The sequence below is a fragment of the Athene cunicularia genome (assembly GCF_003259725.1).
Source record: "Athene cunicularia isolate RWA chromosome 1 unlocalized genomic scaffold, athCun1 chr1_part2, whole genome shotgun sequence".
Lineage (NCBI taxonomy): Eukaryota > Metazoa > Chordata > Aves > Strigiformes > Strigidae > Athene > Athene cunicularia.
In genome coordinates, this window is record NW_020799092.1 from 1120197 (window position 1) to 1145185 (window position 24989).

Consider the following 24989-nt stretch of genomic DNA (forward strand, 5'->3'; position numbering starts at 1 on the left):
TCCCTTTCTCCTTGGAGCATCTCAGACAAAAGTCCAAAGTACTGTCAGCCTCTTGCTGCTCATTTCAGTCCCTTCAGACAGAGATGTGTGCTCAGAGATTCCCCAAAAAGCTGCTGGGATGGAAATGCATTTGTGGATTTGCATTTCAGAAATAGCCTTGGAGTCCCTGTTAGCTCATAGTGATATGCACATACAGTTTCCTTCACTGATGCAAGCTCATGAGATGTGGTGGAGGGACGAGGAAAGGAAGGGTGGAGTCAGAAGGCAACCCGCCCCCCTAATGCTGCTACAGTCTTGGCCACTGGCTCCAAGTTGTTTCAGTTCTGTGAAGCATCTGAACAAGCAGAAAGAAAGGAGGAACAACACTTTTGTTGAAAATATCTTGTGCTCTTCAGAATGGACTTCTGTCATGGTAAGCCTTAACCATCTTTTGCCTTGTTTTCTGTGAGGGTTGTGCAGAGCGCACCATAAAATCTCTGCAGCTAGAGTAGATCTTGTGGCTGGCGGCTCTGCAGAATGAGATGGTGGAAGATCCCTGGTAGTGCCATTAACTGCTTGTCAGACTTCAGCATTAGGCTTTTTTCTTGTTTTACTTGCTGTCCTGTAAGTGAACTCCTTTCACATTGGGAGAAATTTTCCCACTGATTTGAATGGCCTTTGTGATGAGAGCATCCACTGCTGTGATTCCTCGTGCTGGTGATTCTGAGCTGAGCTGGAAACTGGCTCAGGCGTATCAAGGGTATATGTGTCACTTGGGATGAGCACCTATAGGCTTTGGCTTCTCTTCATGCAACTCTCTCATGGCTTGCACGTTCCTCAGTGGTGTTTCCTTACAGGCCTTAGGAGCTAGTTTGCTTTTGCAGAGTCTCTCACACAGTTGGGTATCCCAGTGCAACTTGCTTGCAAGGCTTTTGGTAATGGGACCTCTCTTGTTTGTGTCCATGTTAAAGGTAAATGACTGAATTAGGGTTCTATGAACTCCAAGTGACCTGCAGGTGGGCCTGCCTGGTCCAGAAATAATCCCAAAAGGCAGATGTGGGTTAGGGGAGATAAGCTGCATCTTGAGGAACCAAGATAGATCTCAGGTTTTATTTTCTACTTTGGCAGGTGGTGGATAAAGTGGTTGGGATTCAGCATGGAAAGGCATACTGCCAGACTGAACATTTCTTGCCTCTGGCTGAAGAAGCTCTGAATGTGTGTTTGTGTGAAGGCAGCAGATAGGGAGAGCAAAAAGGGAATAGGCTGAAGGAGAGGGCCAGGAAATAAAGGGACCATCTTGCAATGGCCCTGCTGTGTCTGTCCTCACAGGCTTCTGCATATAGGATATAGAGCACAGAGTAAAAGGAAAAAGCAGTGCCCAGTTTCATCAATTGTTCTGCACTTTTTTGCTCCTATGTGGGTTGACAAACAAAGGGCATGCTCAAACCACATACTAGCCTTGCTTGCCAGGGAAATTGGTGGGACCTATGGGAGCTGAGCTTTTGCCAGCATCTGGCTATAAATGTTGGTGAAAGTAGGTATCTTCAGATCACCCAGCCCTCACCACCTGAAAGCAACTGTGGACAAAGCTTCTGCAGGACAAGTTGGGCAGGAGGAGAGGGGTAACGTCATGTTTTGCTACTTGTTTTAGGTGTGCTTTCCACAGAAACTGGGGCTCTCAGAACTGATGGTCTGACACAGTAATTTACTCAAGTTATGTGTTACTGAGTTAATTATGTCTTGAAAGTTACACGCTACAATACCACAATGAGATCCTGCTCAGGGACAGTGCAGGTTTGCTCAGCTCTGGCTAGAGGGAAAGCCTGGAGACAGGCAATGCCTGAAGAGATGTGCGGTTTGTGACTGACTCTTTTCTCAGTCCCAGCCTACCACTTCACAGCTGTGTGGGAAAGTGCGCCTGTTTGTTGCTGCTCTACCTTGGGAGCCGAGGCTGTTGCCAGATGCAGTTTTCCAGTGAGCTTTAGAGTACCGTATGTGTTTAAAGTTGCTCGGTTGCGGCATCACTTTCCTGAAGGTCAGAGGTGCACGTACACCTTTTCTTGGAGTCACTCCTACCTGAGGACACAATGGTCCTGTCAGGTACCCGCCCACCACAGCTGCGTGGAGATGAGACCTATGTCTGTGGGGAGGCTGCTCCTCCTGCAGTGGATGTCCTCTTTCAGCTTCCTTCAGGACCCTTTAGCAACTCTCTGGGTGAGGCCACAGAGCCAGTATACCAAATCCTTGAGCTGGGTGTGTGGAGCTGAGAGAGCAGACTGGTGCCATGGTATCACATGCTGGGATGTGTGGGGTGAGAGCCATAGGCGAAGATGGCTGGAAGCTATCCTGATTGTTCTAAGTTGTCATGTAGGATAAGGGGACCAGGAGACAACATAAATTCTTCTTCACACCTTTCCCCCCATAGCTGGAATGTGCAAATTAAACCTGTGTGAGGTCCATGTTGAATTTCTTCTGACACAAGCTGTAAGAGAACTGTGGAGTGGCTGCAGGAGGGAGACAGATTCGGCTGGAGGGAATTGAGTTGCTGGAAAGCTTCCTGTTACCTGCCTGGTACCACCCTGGTACTTGGCTGAGGAGCTGGTGGTGCTGGAGGTGACACAACAGCCATGTCAAAAAATAAAAGTAATTTCAGGTGAAATTCTTCCACCAGACAGCCTCATCCAGGCAGAATGTGCCTATCAAGCTGTTCTGTTTGTGTGTTGCCATGGTTGGAGGTGCCCAAAGCCTTTAGCAGACACACTCAGAGCTCTACCTTACCTTGCAAATGGGACAGCTGAACATCTGCTGTTACACTGTGGGTAGGTAAGTAGCATGAAATGGTCTGTAACAGTGCTACAGATGCAGTCATTTGTCATAACCTTCACCTATAGTTTCTGCAATCCATCCTTCCAGCTCTTCTGGGTAGTCACTTCCCACTTATTTCTGTGCTTCAAACACTATCTTCCTATTTATATACTTTTGCCTGGGATTGAAAGCCTCACTTAGCACCTGGACAGCTCTGCACAGCCCTTGGCGATGGGAAATGAGACCACCAAACAGTACTCTTTGCAGGACCCAGAGTACCCAGACTTTTGCATAATTCCAACCTGACCTCCAGATGGGGAGGTTGAGGGCGTAAGTTACAACAACCGAAATTGAAGTCTCTTCTGAGTGACAGTACTAAAAATACAAGCCTGTGCAATTAATGAGGAACTAACAGGTCTTTCTATCTGGGTCTGCCCTGAGAGTGGGGAAACAACCTCAGGAGCAGGTGTAAGCCCCACAAATGTGATACTGATGTGCTTTCCTTTCAACATTTGCTCTCTGAAAATAAACTCCAAGCAGCAACTTCATGTCCTCTCTGGAGAAGATGCTAACCAGTTTTTTATGTCTTGTGACTGAACTGGAAGACTTCAGCCATTGCTTTGGCAGACAGTGTCCCCCTGAAACCTGCGGGTGTTTTTGCAGGGTGAAATTTCCCCATGTGCAGAGAATCCTGATCAGGCCTGTGTTTCATCTGTGACCTGACTTAGCCCTAGGGGGAAGTGGAACTTGGTGGTATGGAGGACTTGGATGAGGCTGAAGATGTTCCTCAGTCCCCCAGTGCAGGGATGAATTCCCTCTGCCATTGTAAGTGTCTGGAGCCAGTCAGGAGGTACTTCACTCAGTGTCCCTCTCCTGCCAGCTCAGCTTGTTCTCAATGCAGAGAGGGAAGGAAAGGCAAAGCACCCTCCTCTCATTATCTCATCTGCTTCTTGCCCACCTGCCTCTGCTGCTTTGCTGCCTTTCTGTGGCTGGTTGCACAAACAAGCCTTCTGTGCTCACTTCCCCTAACCGTAGACCCCAGTGTGTGCAGTAACATTGATGAACGACCTCAAAACAGCCTTGAGCAGAGCATTAGGCTTTCCGTTAGGGAAATGGAGTAACATGCAGGCACTGACCCCAGAATTATTTTCCAAGACAAATGGGGACTTATGATGTTTAATAAACTTAGGAAACCTTACAAGGACCCCCTCTGCACCTCAATCTAAATTGCTCTGAAAGTTTCACCCATACATTTTTTTTCTTACTATGTCACCCTTTCCTGATTTTATCCCTTGATACCCTTCACTTCTCCACGTCTCGTATGCTTTTTCTCCCCCACCCTTGCCACACACACAGTCCTTCCCACACTTTTCTCATTCTGACAAAAGGGACAGGTAAATTACTTGGGAGTTAAGGTTCTCAGATGTTCAGGAGGAAGGGGGATTGGGTTATTTACAGGCTCAGTGGAGCTTGTGTGAGAGAAATGGTGTCCTCTGGGAGCCTCACGTCTCTTTGAGATGCTTTAGGCTGCTTCAGTAAACAGAGAACAACTGAAGCAAAACAATCAGCCTCACCACAAACTTTGCTGATGGGGTGAGGTAAAAGAAGTTCCTCAGGTATGTCCTGCTAAGGTGCTTTTGTGGTATGAAACACAGGAAAAAGGCCCTTTGTGGTAATTTGTCAAGGAATCACCCCAGTGTTTCCACATATAGCAGCCCCCATAGGAGTGAGAGAGCTAAATCTGGGGATACTGAGAGGCTGCACTCATCTGCAGATACCAAAATGGCAGGAAACATAAAGTAAGCTGAAAGACCCAGGCACCGCTCACAGGCGCAGGGCTGACATTCAAGGGGAAGTCAGCAACCTGCCTAACAAGCAGCAAAGCAACTGCATGGGTTTTTGTTGCTGTTACTGTTTGTTTGTTTTCCCCTCACATGCAGACGTGGCTGTCACAAGCTGCTGGATGCCACATTTTCCTCCCCTCTTGACCGGCTTTCAGCTCTTCGTGAGGGCTGCTTGCAGAGGTGGGAGGGGACATGGGTCCGGGCTTCATGCTGGCTCCTTGCCTAGTGCTTTCCTCCCAGAGGATCAGCAGCCTCCCTTCAGGGAATGCAATGATTGACAACAGCGGGGGGAGTGACGGGAGAGAAGCTGCAGCCTGAGAAAAGTAATAGGACAGACTTAACACATGGAAACTCAACCAGCTGGGAGGATGGGGGAGAGATTAGGTTTGGGGAAGACATGTCTCTCTGAGCTGTTGTGGCAATGACAGAAAAGAAGCATATGGGCTCTAAGATGACTACCCTTGTCCCCCTTTCCTTCTGTATGTCTTGACTAGTTCCTTCCTCTTTTTCTCCACTCATATTTATAGCTGTTGTTTTGCATGTGAGATCCACACTAAGAATTTCCAAGGCAACTGATGCCACTTCCTCTTTTTCCAGGAAGACTGGAGGCCCAGGGGATTTTGGCTTATGAAATAGTGGAGTAAGGCATTCAGTGACCTGACCTGGCTTCCTAGGGAAGTTTTGTCTCAAAGTGTTTAGTTGCAGCAAGAATCCTGTCCACAAGTTCTGCAGTGACCTCCCAGGAACTCCAGTGCTCCCACCCTCATTTGTTTGGTTTTTTTTTCCTAGGGCTTACAATTTGCTTTGCCTCTCTAGGGCTGCAGCCTCCTCTTCCTCCTTGCTGAAGAGACTGTGCCTCACCTGAATTATATTTAGCAGCAGTGCTGTCACCCCAATTCTTCTAGGTCTTTTATGAATCATTTTGTGGTCACCTTGACTCTGCTGTTATCTGTTTAACTTCCTGTACATTACAAGGAAGCCTACTTGTGTTTCTGTGTTGTCTGTGGTCCACAGAACAACAGCCTCCCACAGATGCTCCTTCTTCAGCAAGGCTTTCATCCCCACAGATCCTGCCCTCAGACCTGAAAAACCTCAATTTTCTCTCTTAAGTAATTTCTGACTAGCTAAGGATGGATCAGTCCATGAAGCCCATGGCTCTTCATGGGAGGTTTGGATGTAGGTGAAGTATTTAGGTCACAGTTTTTCAGTACATGGAGATGACTGACATAAAACCCAACAAAGAGCATTTGCTAAGACCTCTTCATTGTGCTTGCAGTGAGCAAAATTAGTTGAGTAGGTGGGGTAGAAGGCTGCAGGGTTAGATCGGAGGCAGTGTAGCATCTTGCTGCTAGAAGGGATATATGGGTCTCTGCTGCTCGCTCTGGACTGAGAACCATTTGCAGGGCAAAGCTGAGGTGCAGTGGCTCCAACAACAGGGAACATAAATGCTGAAACACAGAAATCAAAGTTGCTGTGGCATGACCCTAGGAAAGTATAGGCACTGAAATGTGGAGGCAGCTTTTCCTCTGATATGTTGGTTCCAGTACTATTCTCACAGACATCTTTGTTCTTCCAGGGTCAACTGACTTGAGTGAGGCTGAAGAGGCTGAAATAGAGATAATCAGGCAGCACAGACAGGAGCTTTTGGAGGACATTAAGGTAAGGAACATCCCGTTCTTCCTGTGTACCTAACCTTCTCAAAACTGTCTTCACCAAGGTGTGCCTTAACATAACAGTCCAGATCATGCAGAAGTGCTTCTGCACAGGAGTCATTTGCTCTGGCATGATCCAGCTTGAATTCTGAACTTCAGGCTGCCCTGGCATATTTGCCGCCAGTGTTCAGCCTGTGGTACTCTCTGCTGCAGGAGTCATCAACTACCCTAATGGGATATTTGAGAAAAGCTGGTCAGCGCGTTAGCAGGGATGAGCTGGGATTGCATATTTAGGATAAGGAAATGAATATGACTTTACTAAGACACACTAGCAGGGATCTGGCTCAGCATTTATGATTATTTTAAATTACCGATTACCTGCTAATGACATATCAGTCCTAGTTACCTGCTGTATCCCCCTGTCTTTATCAAACTTTTATTTAGTTTATGGACCTCTAACAAGTCCTCCATTAAGGATCTTGTCTCTTTAGAGAGGTGTGATGGCAGGACCTTCCACACAAGTTTCTCCACCCAAACATTTCTCTATTGACTCCTAAAATGTCTGAAAGCAGCAGATTCAAAATCAGTCAGTAATACCGCATTGCAGTCATGCATAGTGCCATACACTTTCTATTCTGTTCTGCCTCCACCTCCACATGGAATGTGGCCTCCCATTAGAGAGAGCTTATTGCACTGAATGATTGGGCTTGCAGTGATTTCCCCACAACATGAAGATGTCCAGATGCCTGGGGAATAGGTGCAATATTTTCCTGTGCAGAGTAAAGGATTAAGCCAAACTACCTATTACTTCTCAGGCTTCCAGATTCATCATCTCCACTGCAAATCAGAACAGTGTCTTCTTCCTTCTTGCAAAACAGTCTATGTGCATGTGGTTTGCTTGTCTGTAGTTCTTATCTCATCAATTCTCAGAATAAGCAATGGGCACTGTACAAGGCAGGATATTTTAATAAGAATACTACATTTTTTATCCACTATGGACAGAGAAAAGCTGCTAGAGTACACAGACCCATACTCTAAATCCCAAAGCTATTAACCAATGGGGTATGAATTGTCCAATGGAGCACGATGAGTTTAGTTGAAAGAGTACCTAGAACTAGAGGCATTTTCCCAGGTGGATTTCTTCAGAAAGTATCTAGCAATACCCTTTAATACAAAGACTTAGTGGGGATGTCTGGTGGTGGGAGAGGGAGGAGGGAAGAGGATGGGTCTAGACTTGCGGGTTACTCTGCCAAAAGACAGCGGTGAATACAACAACAAAACTGATAATAATTTGAAATTCAGGAGGTAAGATAATGTCTTTGTTACATTTGTGCAATACCTAAAGCTTAGTAAGGAACACTCCTGGCTCTGGAGTCTGATGAAGCACAACAAGATGAAGGCCAGAGCAAAACTGAAATCCAGAAGTTCTTTTAAATTATGGGATATTGGAGAACTTCGGTTTCTCTATCTGGATGAATACTGTGGCCACATCCTCACTCCTCATTGATGCAAGATCTGTCATAAAACAACTGTTCTTGCCCTACCTATTCTGGTTTGCATGGGGAAGAATTTGGGTGATTCCTGGAAGAGAACTGTGATGCATTCTGGCTCTAAGGAGGACCATAACTGCAGGATGTAAGCAAGGAGATACAGACATCTTCATTTCCTTGGTAACACAGAATATCCAGCCAAGAAGGCCATGGTCTGTCATGGGCCTAATGGAAACTGAACTCTACAATTGATTTTTTTTTTTTTTTAAATTTGGCAGTGTTTACTCTTCTTTTACTCTTCCTTTCTTCTTTTTCCACCTAAAAAACAGGTATCTGCTCAATGATATTTGAATGATAGGTGTGTTAAAAAATTTGTGTTTCATAATGTGGCCACTTCAGGTTCATATTGACCTCACAGACACCGGTTCCACTTCCTCTTGCCTGGATGTGTAGCAGGGCTATGCAAAGTAAAAGCTAGAAGGAAATGGTCATAATGGAAGGAGTGTCAGATCTGACACTGTTTGAGGAACTGAAATCAACACTGGGGTGAGTTCACTGACACTCTCCATGCTGGCTAAGCTTGATTTTCCAACCTTGATTAACAACAGACATGAGAACATCTCTCTGCCCCTCTCTCCCATTGTTTTAATCTAGAATCCAGCAGGGTCACCCCAGAGCAGTGCCCATTTCATAGACATCCTTGGCTGGTCATGACCATATGACCTGTCCTTTTCCTATGACTGAGAGAAGAAGTAAGACATGCTCTGTAGGTGTCTGTTCTTTTTCCTTCCATTGCCTTTATTCTCCTGATATTTCTTTTGCAGAAGTTGAAGGAAGAGATTTCTGAAGTGTTTGCAGAGATTGAGCGCTTCCAAAATGCAGAGGAGAGGAAAGAGGCAGACAATAATCCTGGGGAGCAGACCAGGCAAGTGGGACAAGATGAGTATTCCTTTGTTTACAAAGTCTCTCTCTTGATGTTGAGAAAACAAGAACACCAATGGGATTTGGATCACAAGAACAGGGAAATGAGGCCAAGAATACCCTTCTCTAAGATTTCTCTTTATTCCTGGATAGTCAGAGACCTGTCCTTGAGATATCTGAGTTATCCTGTGAGTAAATTGAAACATGGCCCTTTATTCTAAGTTTAACTTTCTTTCTTTCTTTCTTTCTTTCTTTCTTTCTTTCTTTCTTTCTTTCTTTCTTTCTTTCTTTCTTTCTTTCTTTCTTTCTTTCTTTCTTTCTTTCTTTCTTTCTTTCTTCTTCATGTTTGCAGCAAACTGTCACAGAGGGATAAACTTCTGTCCCTGGGCCGGAAAAAATTCAACATGGACCCTGCAAAGGTAGGATCTGTTCATTCCACCTATGAGAAAGCTGTGAGGAGGAGCTTCTGTTGGCTACTGGTCCACTTGCAGCCACCCATGTCAAAGGAACTATGGGATGGGACTGTAGGGATGATTTCCTACCTCACTAAGGTGCTAGTTAGTAGCACTCTCAATCCTGTCCCTGAATAAGGTTCCTGAATAAGATCAAGCCATTCTGCCTTTCCCCATCATGTGTCTATAGGCCATCCCATCAGATATAACCCAAAACTAGGAGCAATAGAGGATGGTTTAACACTACCAATGTGTCAAGATAGACAAATCTCTTTCAGCCTAGCTCTTCTTGCCTGTAGGAGGCTAAGAACTGGCTTTAGTGTGATGGAAGAAGATGAAGTAAGAAGGTGGTGAAAAGTTTTGAGAGTGTGTCAGGTTCCTTCGCTTATTCAGAACAGAACAAGCTGCCTCTGTCATTTTGGAAGTAGTTTTGGTAGTACTGGTGGAGTGAATCCAGGTTTTTCCCTTTCTGGGACTCTGACCAGTGGCATCCAGACACCATAGCCTTCAGGCCTCTACAGAAAGCTCTAAAATTGTCATTAAGTAGATTAAGTAGAGATGATTAAGTAGAGATTTGAGAAAGATAGTTTATTCTTCCTTCCTTCTCACTGGTGGACCATTTTTTGAGCTCTATAAGGAAAACCACAAGATACGATTGAACATTTGCTCACTGTCAGCTAATCACCACAGGTAACATCTTGGGTGGCTGAGTCTGGTCTGAGTGCCAGCTTTTCATGACTCCTCCTCTGCCCTGCTGAGACCCTCAAGATGTCTTCCCCAGTATCCACACCACAGCTGGAGTCCTTCCCAGTCCCCTGGACATCCCTCTGCTAGTGGGAGTTGTCTCAGAGAAGTGATATCCGTACTTAGAGTTTGCATGAGAGCAGCTTTCATTTTGTCTTTCTATCCGACCTTGGTCTGAGGCCCCAGAGGCATCTCTCTGTGAAACTGTGCCATACTGTGCAGAAATACCTGAACTAGTTCTGACCCCAAACCAGTTTAGCTTTATTAGTTCAATGCCAATCAGCTTGGTCAAAATGTTATACTATGTACCTATATTATGCAGATCTCTGTTCATTTCTTCCTTTTTGCTACATGCCATAGTCTAAGAGGTGCTTCAATGCAAGGAACTTTCTTTGCCCCTCCTTGCTAAGGTTATACTTCATCCTTGCAATACTGATACTTTAAATGACTTCCTATCTCCAAGATCTCATGGCAAGTTCCTGAGGCTAGAGTAGGTAAGTGTTAGGAATCTGACAGAAGAAAACCTTTTGGGAGAAACATTTTATTCTGGAAAATCATCAGTGCAATACTTTGCAAAATGAAATTGATCTTACCAAAATTCTCTCTGGGGAAAATGAAAGAAAAATAGTGTGGAAAAATCTCACAAACATTTTAAATTCTTCTTTTGAAACTGCTTTTTCTTTGGGGCATTTTAGAAATAGTTTCTTATATATTACAAGGCAAAGTGAATTGATTCAGTTGAGTAGAACATTTTGATAGATTTAAAAAAAATTTCATTCCTTTATTGTATTTTGTGAGGAAAATTGCAATGTGGTCTGGAGAGTTTTAGACATTGTTAAGAACCTGAACAAAACCTCAGCTTTCTGTGACTTTGAAAATCATGAAATTACCTCTAAAATAGGATGTTGACTCTTTGAGCAGCCCAACTCAGACCCTCGATATTCCTTAAAAAAACATATTCCATACTTAATGGCTGGCGAGCATGGAGATGAAAAGATTGCAGACTTCTCTGTGGCATAGAAGAGAATTTAGGGAAAAATAATTTTATGTTGTCTCAAGCCTGTATTTTTGTCTGAGTAAAATTTTTTATTATATCTTCTTTTAAACATTTTTTTTTCTTTAAGTTAATTCAGAAAAAGATTACATTTAGGAAGAGAACGCTAAGATATTTTGATTGAAAATGTTAAAATGAACTATTTTGACTTTGACTTTTTGGACTTTCAACCTACATTGTCCTTTTTTGTTTGCTTGAGTTTTCATCCCAGTGACACATTTATCCAAATCTAGGGATGAAATAGAAGGATGACTGACACACCATGGTGAATGAAGAGGGATGGAATAAGGGTGAGAACATGGCTGTGGCCTCTCATAGAGGGGCTCAGGAGTAACAGAAGAGGTAACATCATCAAAGCCAAGGAAAGCTGATATCAGGGTTTTGAGGTCCTACTTTCTCATCAGCCCACAGAGCTGTCTTACTTCACTGTCTTTCTTCTCCTTCTCCAGGGGATCCAGTACCTGATTGAACACCAGGTATTGTCCTCAGACCTGCAAGAGATTGCCAGATTCCTCCACAAGGGTGAAGGCCTGAACAAGACAGCCATTGGGGATTACCTGGGTGGGAGGTGAGCAACGCAGCCAGGATGAGGTGGCCCTTTGGAGGCCCTGTCCTGCTTGGCCCCTACCAACTACCATTTAATTGACCCCTGGCAGACCTCAGTCAAGTGCCAAGACTGAGCACACCTCAAATTGCAGTGGGCTAGGTGGGCAGTGCACCCTAGGGCGGGTCTTTGGAACGTGGTTAAGACTGGCTGTATGGGCTACCTTTCCTCCTGACTGTACTGGAGTCTGTCTTCCCAGACAAGAGTGTGTGTCTTGGCTTCTTGTTGGTAGATGGGAAGTGCCTGGGATGGAGCCAGGTGCATGTTGTCAAACCAAGGGGCATCCAAACTGAGCAGGGTCAAAGTTTTATTCTGATCTCTTCCTTCTATCCTCTCCCAGGGACCCCACAAACATTCAAATCCTCCAAGCCTTTGTGGCATGTCACCAGTTTGCCAACCTCAACCTGGTGCAGGCACTGAGGTGAGTGAGCATGCAGGATGGAGGGAATGAAGCAGAAGCCTGCTCAGCCACTGGGTCTTGCCACCCAGGAAGGTTGTGAAGACCTCCTGGGCTGAAATGGATCTTTCCAAGGCCCTGCTTTGTGTTCTAGTGCCAAGATTGTTGCTGTGAGGTGTTAACACCTTTTCCTGGCCCCTTGACTGGATTGGCCCTGTGCAGAGAAGATGGGAAAATCAAAGTGGGTCACTGTGGCTTCAATGGCTGGGGGGATCGGGCATGTTATTTTTTTGCACCAGGAAACATGTCTGTCCACAGTGCTAGTTATATCAGTGACAAAGCGACTCTTGTCCTATAAGCCAGTCTCCTGGCAGGACTCTTTTATCTTGAGGTCTCTGCTGCCTTACAGGACACTCATTATGGAAGAGGAGCCATGATTTCCAGGATGATTAGTTCTGCGTCCTGCTTTTAGGGTCTTTGAGGCTGATGAACCTAACTAATTTCTAGAGAAAGGAGTAGAGCTCCTGCTTCATGCACTGTGGCATCACCCCAGTGTGATGGGATGACATTTTATTTTCATGGTGTCCCATGGTTTGCGGGAAGGTATAAATATCCCTTGCACTCGATCTGACTAACTCTCTGGCATGTTGATCCTGATAGACAGTTCTTATGGAGCTTCCGGCTGCCTGGGGAAGCACAGAAGATTGACCGGATGATGGAGGCCTTTGCCAACTGGTACTGCAAATGTAACCCGGGAGTATTCCAGTCCACAGGTAGTTATGGGAAGGCCTGTGAAGCTGAGCTCCATTGTTTGCTAGTGAGAGGAACCTTCCTTTTCCATTCACAAACCACAGAGGGCATCACTTGGAAGTGTGGGTGTTTCCCCTTAAGCTGAAGGAGACAGTCCAGTTCCTATGAGGATTTTCAACAGGCTGAGGGTCTTCAGTCCTCCTTTTGCTATTGTGCTCCAGTCCATCCCCATAGGAAATAACTTGAGAAGTGCTCCCAGCCCCACCTGAGGTACACCTCATTGCAGCAAGGATAGCACTGACATACATGGGTCTGTAGAAACTTTCCTGCTGGTAGAGCCACTGTCAGACCAGATTTACCCGATTTGCCACATTACCCTGAGGGGATGGAATCACCCCCATCATAAGAGATCAACTCTCTCCCTCTTTCTCCTAGCGGAGGGGACATCTCCCTTTTTACCTACAGCTGAGAGGATAATGCTGTTCTCCAGTGACTGGAAACCAAGACACCTGTTAGGGTGTGGATTGAGCTGCCCTCTAAGACAAATGCCACCCATCCTGGTTTTCTTTCTCATTGCCAGATACCTGTTATATACTGTCCTTCTCTATCATCATGCTTAACACCAGTCTGCATAACCCCAATGTGAAAGACAAACCCCCCTTTGAAAGGTTTGTATCCACCAACAGAGGCATTGACAAGGGAGGGGACCTGCCAGAAGAGCTCTTAAAGGTAAGGAGACATCCCATTTTCTAAACAGTCCCTCTTTTCTCTGTGTCTTGGGGTCCACTGAGAAGCAACGTTCCACAGGTCTCAGTGTAATACAGGCCTACTGACCTTCTGCCATACAAGGTGAATGGCTGCACAAGTAAAAGGGAAGTACATACAAAAGCAAAGCTGGAAAATGTGGAAACTGCTTTGGAGAGGGGCTGCACACATGCTTGTTAGTGAGGACATGAAGCAAGAAAGATGGGGCTGGAGACATTCAGGGAGTAGCAGTGTCAGTTTAAGAAAAGTTGAGCTTTTAAGTGTATCTGTGTGAGAGAAGAACAGATACCGTAACTGTGTGAGAGAGGAAGACATGAGCTGCAGGTATCTGTGTATTGTGCAGGTATGAGGCTGTGTGAATGGGGCACCCACTTCTGTGGGAGGTAGCTGGGCACTCAACTCTTTTGGCCAGATTTGAAAGTCCTAGCCCGCAAAGAGATTGTCTGTTTCTTGTGTCTCCGTGTGTGTGAGACAATGTCACCATGGCCCAGATTATGAACCCCTTTTCCTTTTTGTACCTAAATGTTTCAGCTGATTCCAGTGTTCACATCAGTCAGGACACCAGTGCCTGGTCTCTCTTACACCAGGATATATCTTTGAGTGAGTAGAACCAAGAAGCCCCAGATGAGTGTCAGGGTCTTTTCCAGCATCTCTTCCAGCATCTGTCAAGCTCTCAGCAGGTCCATGGTGTCTGATCCCAAAGGATGAAGTTGCAGTGTGGGGGAGACAGAGACAGGGGATGCATCCATTGGTAAAGCTGGAACTACCCTTTTCTCAAAGTCTCAGCAGTCATGGGACCTGTCTTATGAGGCAAGGTAGAGGTGGCCACCCTGCCTACATGTGTCTAGCTTCACCCAGCCAATCTGGGGAGAATAACTTGTATCAAAGAGGGTGCCTACATCCCACACTTGGGTTTGCTGAGCAGCATCCCCTCAGGGCAAAGACTTTAGTTTTTTCTCCAGAGTGTCATTTCTTTCAGGCAATTTGAGGGAAGGTGCAGAAGCCTGTAGTTTCGTTTCTTTTTTTTTTTTTTTTTTTTTTTTTTTTTTTTTTTTCTTGGCTTGGGATTTGTGTAATAAAGTATGGAAAATTCAGTGATGTGAGCAATATTTGCATACCCCTTGAAAGCTAGTGACCTGCCTCCCCTGTCACTCTGTTGTTATGAATATCATCCTTTGTGTCCCTGAGTGCAAAAGCCTTGGTTCTATGAAATGTACGTCCTTGTAGTCATGGAGATGTGTGTGTTGGTCTCTACATACAAGTTCTCAGCAGAGTGTTGGGCACCACCAAGCCAGCGCCTAAATGAGGCTGCAGTCTTTTCCATGTCATGTATCCCCCCAGTGCCTTAGTACTACCCATAGTGGCACTAGTGTGACATGCTGGGTTTGGTTGCTGCAGCCTATCTTAATGGGGGTGCTCACTTTTGTGCCTGTGACTTTCCAAAATGGGTCACTTTTTTTGACACAGGATGCAGAAAAAAGCTGGTGATCCCCCTTGAGACCTGTGAGATGTAGACTGAGAGTTGTTGTACCCCCTGTGCTCACTGCCCGCTCACCTCCCCCTTCACCTGTCTGCCCCTGCAGAAACATAGTGATGAACCAGATGGACCTAGAAGAGTTGTGTACAAGCTCTGTCAGAAATTTCTTTCTTTTTCTTTCTCTCTTTCCCCCACCAATGCTCTGGTGCAGAATCTGTTTGAGAGCATAAAGAATGAGCCATTCTCCATACCAGAGGATGATGGGAATGACCTCACACATACTTTCTTCAACCCTAACCGTGAGGGCTGGCTCCTGAAACTAGGTAGGGAGAGGATTCCCCTAACTTCTCTGAATTCACCACCTGCCCATCTCCCACCACAAATCTCCCACAGGAATCCACCAGCTCTCTGCTGTCCTTCCCTTCAGTCTGCTGTGGTGGGGTGAGGCTGACACCTGCTGTTGAAACCAGCCGGCTACTCTCTCCTCCCAGCTCCTGCAGACTCTGTCTGCTCAAAAAGGGGCTCAAAAAGATATTCCTCATCCCTCCCCATTCCCAGCTCCATCAGAGCAAAACTGGCTCCCTGTGTGTGTGAGTGTATACCATATGGCTTCACGTCAGCGGTGAGCACCATGGTGACCTCCTTGGGGCTGATCTACAGGGAGAGCTGGGAGGGTATGTCTGTGTGTGCATGTCTGGAGCTTGGGGCTGGGGGAGGGGAAGGACAGCAAAATGTGTGACTAATGGAGTTTGAACCTCATTGCCTTAAGGAGGACGTGTGAAAACCTGGAAACGCCGTTGGTTCATTCTGACCGATAACTGCCTCTACTACTTTGAATATACTACGGTAAAAGCTCAACTCCCAACTGGGAAACTGTGTCCTGGGTAGTTATGAGCCTCTGAGGGGCCAAGAAGGAGGAAAGGGTAGGGAGCAACTCTTCCCTTCTACCCTATGCTCCTAGACTGAACTCAGACCCCCCTTCTCTCCTATGCTGTTTTCTCGCCTCTAGTCTCGAGGAGGAGAGAGGCTGGACAATGCAGCTATTGCTGTGATCTCCTGCTAATTAAGCTCCCCAGTGTCTAAATGGAGGGGGTCTCCCCAGGCATACACTGCCCTAGTCACCCCCCGCAAAAGCACATGTTGGGAAATCAGAGAGGCTCTAAATAGTGGCATAGGTGTGGGGAGCATGTTGGGTGTTAATTCATGTTTCCTTGCTTTCAGGACAAAGAGCCTCTGGGCATTATACCCCTGGAGAACTTATCAGTCCGGAAAGCAGATGATCCCAAAAAGCCAGTAAGTCTCTGTGGCTTGGTACTCTGCCAGTGCAGGCTCTCAGGAGGTCAGAGGGAAAAGAGGGTGCACACACCCTACTCTTACCATGCTTCTCAGAGCAAAGGTGCTATTCCAGACTGCTTCCCCATCTAAACATGTTGTTATCTAAATATGATTGTATTTTACCAGCGAAGATCTGGTGTGAACAGAGACCTGTCTTTTGGATAGCTGTATTGTATTGTTTTCACGAGTGTTTGTGTGTGCAGGGAGGCAGAGATGAGTACACACAGCTGGCTCCCTACTCATTTTGCACCAAGAGATGTGGGTTCAATTTATCTCTCCAGTGCTCTCCATAATGAGTTACAGCCTATGGAGACCAGACAGTGCTGTGGTGTTCAGAAACTTTCCCAGGAAGCTAAACTCTTTGTGCATCATTTGGTGGTACCCACGTTTTGATGTGTCGTGACTTTGGGAAAAGTGCTTTTTATCTGTATGGTGGCAGGCAGAAGAGAGGATGTTGCATCTACTTAAAAGGGAGAGAGATCTTAATGAGTGGAGCAGATCCCAGAAGGTGTTTTCTGATAACTGTTGATGCTCCATCTTTCCATAAAGACTGTTCTAGTGACCAGCCCTTCACAAGAGGGATGTATTTACCTAAGAGGTGTGGCCTGGAGATCTAACTCATAGGGGAATTCTTGGGGTGGGGATGGAAAGGCTCTGTTGCATTTCAGAGACAGAATGGTCTCCTCTCCTTTGGAAGCTCTCTCAGCCTGTCACCCATGATTCAAGGCAGCATAGTCTCCTTAATCCACCCTGTCCTCCCCTAATGCTCCATTTTATTCCTGACAGAACTGCTTTGAGCTCTTCAATCCCAACTGCAAAGGTCAGAAGATCAAAGCCTGCAAAACAGATGGGGATGGAAAGGTGGTTGAAGGCAAGCATCAGTCCTACAAGATCTCAGCAGCCACACCAGCAGAACGTGATGAGTGGATTGAGGCAATACGGTGAGGAGACCAGAACTGAAGGCCTGAGCTTGGCCCAGGGACAAGTGGTCATGCAGTTTATGCAGTTTTTTTCATGCTACCAGAGCTTGAAAAAGGGGGTGGAAAGCAATTTTTACAGTCTAGCACCTGTGCTACCTCTTGATTTCAAAGAGTTTCAAGGCCCTTCTGGAGAATCTCTAGCCACAGCTAAATTCTCTGCTGTGGGTCTGCAGATCTCCTGTCCTACATTTTGGTGAGTGGTGTCTCTGCAAATTCAGTTAGGTTGTCTGTGCCATTCTCCAGCATTAATACTCTTACTTTTGCTCCCACTTCCTCTTGTTTCCAGGACCAGCATCACACAGGATCCTTTCTATGATCTGGTCTCTGCCCGTAAGAAAAAGATTGCCAGCAGAAACTGAGCCCTGACCTGGTCACTGGCAGCAGGAAGATGTAGTTGTTGGACAGCTTCCTTCCCATGCTGGGCTCTTCTAGGGAAGAAATTTGGGAGCACTGGTTCCCTCTGCCTCCCACTTGGCAGGAAGATGACTGACAGGACAACTTGACAGATTTGCTTCTTCTATTTCCAAACTGAAGGCAGAGGTGCAGAGTGCAATCCACTGAGGGCTGTCAGAACCATGGACATGGCATTTCCCATATCCAAATGTAAAGGCTCAACAGCAACTGGCCTTTGGGTTTTCCCACATAGCCTGAGCCATGTAGGATAGGAACTAAGAGGAGACAAAAATGTCTTCAGAATGTCTCTAGCCCTTCCTCCCATCAAACCAGGCCTGGATATTTTTTCTGTGAGGCTGCTCTTAGAGCAGCCAAGCATGGTCCAGTCAGTTACAGAGCAGAAAAGCCCCAGTGATTTCTTTTCCATGAACAGATGTGTAGTAGGAAAAGGGGCCACTGATATTTAAGACCTCACTGTGAAACCAGAGGCTAAGGGAAGAAAAGAAGCCCTCTGTTCAGAAGAGAGCCCTCTCTACCTCTTCCTATGAGGGCTATAATCCTGGTCATTCCCTGTTCTGTAACTGCCATAGGTTTTAGAAAGTTAAAGATGTTGGATAAGGAGATAAGAGTGTAGAGAGGCTGGGGGACCAGGGAAGCAGCCCTGTGTCTTTTGTCTCTCTGTTTTGAGACTCAGGGATCAACCCAGGTCTCCCTAGGGAAGAAAACCAAACACTAGCTCTCCTCCTGGCTGATTGCTCCCCAGCAAAGGTTGCTTCCTTGCACTACCCTCAGGGCTTGGGCATTGTATCTGAAAGGCCTGCAGCCAGAAGGCATGAAAAATTGGAGGTGCATACATACCATACTCACAAGAAAACACACAGAGGCATTCCCATCTTCATACATTGGCTTCATCTGGAGTCTGGGGCTTTTTTTCTCAAGGGTAAAGAAAGAAATAAAAGGGCTTGAAACAAGCCCAAAACTCAGGGTAACATGGTTGTTTTAGTGATAAAGACAGAGGATGTGAGATAAGAGTGCCACGTTCCTGTGCCTAGAAAAGCAGCCTGAGCACCACCGCAGCACTGCACTGCACCCAAAATGCAGGTGGGCTGGCACAAGCAGGCAGCTGTTGGGCAGTGCAGGAGGGAGGAGTAGTTAATGTGACAAGAGGAAAGGTGATGGGACCTTTAACACTGGAAACGGAAGAGCATGGAGGCAAATATCAGACTTGCTAGAGACAATTATACATGCAAGGTCAAAGGACATGATAAGCTATTGCTATTTCATCTGTTGCCTTTTGGGTCTCTTCTAGTAAACACCGGTACTGTCTCAGTCTCTTGCCTTTTTTCTCCCTGAAGAGGGCTCTATCTACTAGGCAATCTGCAGCAGTGCCAGCACAGCTGATTATTTATTCCAGTTATTTTTGCCCAAGCCACAGGAATGTTGAATAAATTTCAAGAGGCGGGGAGTGTATCTTGGAGTTGAAGCACAGGCTCAGCCCAGAGAAGGAACATGAAGGTTTTCTTCTGCTCACGCCTGCAGATGTCTCCTGTGTTGAATCTCTTTGTCACTGATGTGGTACTCAGTGAATTTGCTGCTCACTGCTCTAGAGTGCATGTGTGCGCACACACATTCACCCTTGCTTTGCGTTCAGTGCAGGGAGGCAGAGTCATGTCCAGAGGTGGCAGAAGTCAGAATATGGCCTCTTATATTGGCAACATCTCCAATATATGCAAAAGAAATATAAATATATATTTGGTTGGTGAAAGATGCCCTACAGCCTAGGATTTGGGTGAGCAATGTCTGTCCTAGTGCCTCATGCTCATGCTCTGTGTGACAAAAGCCATCAAAATGTAGCTTGGATTCTCCTTTCTACTGACAACCTGGTCTTGTGTGAGGGAACCCAGGCCAAGCTGCCCCTAGAGTTTACCCGGATCGTTCCTATGACATCAGTCTATCCAAGCTCTTCCCAGTCACACCTCATCCCAAAACCGTGCCATTTTCTTCAGACTGCTTATGTCATTTCCCCTCCCTTCTTCCCCCAGATACCCATGCACTGCAGAACAGAATTATTCCTAGCTGGGACATGGTGGTGTAATAAACTATGGTAACTAATTTGCTAAGTTAAGCAAGGCGGGTGCTGTAATAAACTATTGTACCTAATTTGCTAGGCTGGGCAAGGTGGGTCGGTACACTTGAATGATCTGTAAAAGTTAAACAATTAAATATAAAGTGTGCCATTCGGTTGGAACAATGTAACCATGTCTCAGAAACCCCACCTAGAGCTGACATGTAACTGCTGTCTGAAGAACAGCCCACCAAAAGGATGAGATCATGAGGCTTTTAAAAGATCCAATAGGAGAAAAGCTCGCCAAGAGACCAAGGCTTCGAGACTTTCAAAAGACCCAATAGGAGGAGGACATGCACCCCAGCAACCCAAATGACCCAATGGAAAAGAGCAGAACAACTATCTGACAGGAGCAGATTGGTTAAAGGTGATGGCACAAGAGTATAAAAAACGCTGGATTTGGAACTCGGTGCACGTGTGGCAGAGCTGCAGCTCTCCATGCACCCAGCGCTGCTTTGCCTATTGCTTCCCACCCTAAATCGATTGAACCCAAATAAAAATATATATTTCTATAAAAATTGGCTTTGTCTGATTATAACAGTGGGAAGGATGACTTGTAAGAGGCAAAACAATGCAGAGACAGGCAATTGTGTAATTCCCATCCATCAAACTAACCGCAAGACTTGGGAAGAGATGGACAAGGTTTCTTTTCTCTAGAAACTGAAGTGGGGAGAGAGACAGTAAGTTTGAGTTTCCATTGTCTTTCCTTGGCTCCAGCACAGAAAATTAATTTCCAAACTTCTTGCTGTACCATGCCTCAATCTCCTCAGTGCTGTGAACAGTGCTGTGTTGACCACCAGCAATGCAACATGTGCACTGTCCCAGTGGTATCCTTGACCTCATGCCTGCTGAATACCAATGTGTTTGGTATTGGCCAGGGTGTCTCAGGACAGGTCTATAAAACTTGACCCTCACTCATATCCATGTGCTTTGACAGCTGTGCTTGGAGCCATTGCAAATTTATCATGGGAACAACTTGTGCAACTAGAATGTCACCACCAGGGAATGTGTTGCTGGCCACCATCACACATTCCCTATGTTGAGGGGCAACTGCAGCACCACACACATGAATGCATACACACAGACATATACAGAGCCCTTCAGCTACTAAATTGGACAGATTGCTATCTATCTAGTAGATGGGTTCCTCCTTCTCATCATAGGCATCACACAGACATGCAGACGGAAGACTGACACTTATTCCCTGCTTGCCTAAGGACTTCTACGCCCACCCAGTAATTCGCCTTCATAATAAGTGTCCATCTCTTTTCATAAAAGGGCTGGGAGGAGAATACCACAGATGTGTAGAATAGACTACATCACTGCATCCTGCCTCCTCCCCGCTTCTTCCCTTTCTCCTGTCCCCTGTTTATCAGCTCTATTTTGGAAGGCTAATACAGGTTAAAAAGGCATTTTAGAAACTGTTTGCAGCAACGGAGATGGAGCAGCTGTGAGAAGAGCCAGCAGTCTCTCTCATTCAGTACAGCTTAGGTATCTAGCAAAGGATAGAGAAAATTTCTGGAAGGTGGAGGGGGAGTACAATGTACAAATGGAGACAGAGCAGACTGAATTATGGATTCAGAACCAATCAAAGGGCATGAGTTGAACCTGTCTTTTTCCAGGGCATAAATGCCCTTGGTGATGGGAGCTCATGAGCAAACAGAGAAAACAAGACTCTGCAAAAGAGTTGGCCAGGAATGATGCTTAGTGATGGGGTGGGAGCATACGTTTGTGATACTGTCCATTTCTGGCAGGCCTGAAACTGTTCAGTTGTGTCTCACACACCCTTCAGCACAAATAGAAAATCAAGAATGTTTTTTCTGCTAGCTAAACAGGGTTATCTGGAGTGGGACTGCCAGCCTTTTAATTCTGTCATACGCCTTGTGACCCCCTACAGCTCACCCCTCAACAGCAGTGTAGGGATTGCCACCAAGAAGGGTTGACAGGTTTGCCAGTTTGTACCATAAACCTGGAGGAACAGGAGGCTATCACAAGGGCCTCAGAGGCATAAGACCCAGTCTTCATACCATCTGAGACTGGTCATTTGTATGGAAAGAAGCACAGCCCCAGTGTATTTAAGCTGGTTTGAATGGTGCAGTCAGATTTGTAGATCTGACAAGAACAGTTCCTCCTGTCTTCTATCCCTTATGTTTGGTGGCAGTAAAGCAACTCATTACCTGAGGGTAGTGGACCCAATGAAGTACTTTCTTCCTCTGAAAACTTTCTTTGAATATGCATTTCACACAGAAAGTCCAGAGAAAAAAGCGAGAGGGCAGGATGGCTCTCAGCCATGGCCTCTCTTCTTCACTTTGTTCCGGCTCACTTCTGTCTCCAGCCTGACAGGTTCAGTTTAGGGAACTGAAGAAAGCCCAGGCAGACTGGGGTTGAGACCTGATGAGGGTTTCTTGGTGTGTCACTACTGTCACATCTGTAGTGGCTGTGCTCTAAGTGCCTGTGACAGGGGTGTGCAGCAGACTCATCTTGCCATGCCATTTCCAATCCTGCAGCCTCTGTGTGAAGAAAATGAATGTGGCCTGTCCCAGGTTATCACATTCCTCTGTGTGTGAGCCTGTATACAGATATCAGTTTGCTCCTGAAGGCAAACTACTACTGTTGAGCTAACTTCAAGGAGATTGTGTGTAGTGGAACAGAAGGGTCTACAGAGTCATGGAGCGTGGAGGGATCTTGGTCTTGTGTGGGTGGGTAGTTGATGAAGAAGGGCTTGCAGCAACAAGAACAAGGGTTTCGCCTCAGCTTCAGAACAGGGGCAGCACAAATGTCAGGAACAAGTAAGGTATGACATCCCTTGAACAGCCTGCAACCTTTACCGCAGCCACTGTGTTAGCCACAAAGGAGCACTCCACATCACAACAGCTCTCGTCTTTCCATGGGGTTGGAGAGAGTGTTGCTAGACATGCCAGCCCAACACTTCAGAGAGACGGTGGAGATGGTGTGAGGTGGCCACCGCGTCTGGGCCCTCAAGGGCACAACATGTGCAGGGAAAGGACCATATGCTCTTCTAGGACAGCATGTCTTTGTTCCTCTACCTTGCTAAATAAGTGGGGTTACATGTTCCTTTCTGCATGTGAGTACAAACACAGGTATAGGGGGGTGTTTGTGTGATGTGTCCTTCGCACTCATAGTCACACATACCCAAGCACATCTGTGCATACACAGGTACACACACAGTCCACATGCATCACAGCCCAATGCGTCTCCTTGCCCTCTCCTTGCAGAAGGGTCCTGGCAAAACAATCTGTAAGGGAAGAACAGAGATCACAGAGAAGCAGGGCAGGACAGTCCTTGTGGGGTTGCACAGCAAGTGGTATATGGGGAGAGGGAGGCAGGACAGACTGCAGTGAGGTCTACAGAGACCATAGGGCTCCTGCCCCATGCAGGCTACACTAGTGGGAACACAGACCTTCACCTGGGGCAGAATTTGGGGAAGGTCTGTGGTGTCTATGTTAAGGAACATTGCAAGGTGAGGCATTTAACAGTCCCCTCTTCCTCCTGATGTACTAGGCTGACCTTAAGGGACCTACAGAAAAGATATTTTCTGCTGCCTCTTTAACTATGATGGGTGGCAGCAAGGTTCCTGGGGTTGGCTGAAGAGGTGGTGATTTGTGCAATTAATATCTAATCAGTTCTATGAATATATGTTGCTAGTCAGCAAGCTTCTGAGTGACAGTGAAGCCCCATCTGATTGGAATCACATTCACAAGTAAATCAGAGCCTCCTTTGAGGTTCACAGACCTCCCATTGGGGAAAAGGTCCAGAGGGTCTAACCATCCTGCAGCACATGGAAAATTGTATCCAACCCTTTTCTGGGTGAGGAAAACCAAAGGTTTTTAAATTGACTTGTTGGGGAGAGATACCTTGAAATAGTCTGATGTATTAACAAACTTAGCCCATGACTGAGTTTGAACTTGTTAGTTTTTTAGGGGTTTTTTGGTTGTGTTTTGGTTTGGGTTGGGTTGGGTTTTTTTCTTTTTTTATTTTTTCTTGGTGTGTGCTCTCTCATTTTTAATTCTGTTGCAACATGAGTGAGAAAATAATAGGGAGAGAAATAGAAACTCCTGCAACTGTTTGAAAAGTCATGTAACAGTCAGGAATTTCTTGGAGCTTGTATTTGACCCTTCCTCCACTATAGCATAAAGTGTGCAGAAATCTAATATTTTGTTTCCCCGATAAAGACTAATTTGAGTACTTTATATCATCATCAGAAATTTAACAGTTTTCATCTTTGCCCAAATTTATTCTCTTTTCCAGAATCTCCCATTCTCTCCCCTTTATTATCCCCCTGCTCTAATCCTTTCACTTCACCTCTTTCTCTGGCTTCTCTTTCCCACAGTGCCTTCTGCACTCTGTGCTTTCCTCATCCCTCTCCATAAACTTGCTACTGTCCTCTCACCTTCAACAAATCCCCCTCTTCCTTTTTTCTGATGAGGGATGCTGCCTCGCCTGCCCTCCTGCTACCCGGACAGACTCACTCTGCCTTGGCAGAGCTCTGGGAAAAACCCCTATTATCAGTGGAAAGTGAGTTGCTAAACCTGAGCCAAAGTCTTCATCTCCTGCTGCTCACCTGCAGCTTAGGTTTGTGCTGAAGGCACCACCAAAAGCCTGTTATTACCTAAATGAAAAAGATACACAGCTCTCCCTGAGAAGGGACATGGATAACAGTGATTTGCTTGTTGCCTTCTGACTTCAAAAAGCACCTCAAATTACAGCAGGGTTTCCAGGATCAACCCTCAGTGGAGGGAGGGGGACAGAGACAGCTCTGCGTATTTTTATTTTCTGCATGGAAAGGATCCTGTGGCTTTTGGTGGCAGGGTAAGGGAAGGTCTTCTGAATTTGAGCCACAGATATCCCCTTCCTCTCATGTGATTATGCTTGGACTTGAGATGGTACAGGACTGGGAAAATATAAATTCTGGAGGCAGTAATAGACCCAGAATAAACAGCAAGGTATCAGGGAAGGAAAGAGATGGGAGGGTTGGCAAACCTGAAATCATGATCACAGTGTACAAGGGGTCTTTTGTGCAGAGCTCTGTTTTCCTTGCTGCAGCCCTCAACATTCCTCACCAGATGCATCACTGTGCTCTGAAGCCATGATTTCAATATTCAGGACATAATGGGCTACTTGGCCTCCTCTCCAGAGGGCATTCAGCAGAAGAACGTTGTGTGCTTCACAAAGAGGCTAGAGGGACTTTAAGGGGGGGGGGG

The 24989-nt window shown here is 46.1% G+C and overlaps 1 protein-coding gene across 1 annotated transcript in view; it reads left to right on the forward strand.

Annotated features, from left to right (window-relative positions):
- The window catches only part of CYTH4 (cytohesin 4), a 21041-nt gene extending 2335 nt beyond the window's left edge, over positions 1 to 18706 (forward strand). Inside the window, 15 exon segments of the mRNA XM_026862893.1 lie at positions 197 to 251; positions 253 to 412; positions 847 to 849; positions 6205 to 6287; positions 8595 to 8695; positions 9044 to 9110; positions 11391 to 11509; positions 11886 to 11966; positions 12603 to 12715; positions 13273 to 13421; positions 15146 to 15257; positions 15704 to 15780; positions 16156 to 16227; positions 17056 to 17210; positions 17536 to 18706. Coding sequence (XP_026718694.1) covers positions 197 to 251; positions 253 to 412; positions 847 to 849; positions 6205 to 6287; positions 8595 to 8695; positions 9044 to 9110; positions 11391 to 11509; positions 11886 to 11966; positions 12603 to 12715; positions 13273 to 13421; positions 15146 to 15257; positions 15704 to 15780; positions 16156 to 16227; positions 17056 to 17210; positions 17536 to 17608 — 1420 coding nt within the window. The 3' untranslated portion in view covers positions 17609 to 18706.
- The last annotated feature ends 6283 nt before the right edge of the window (positions 18707 to 24989 follow it).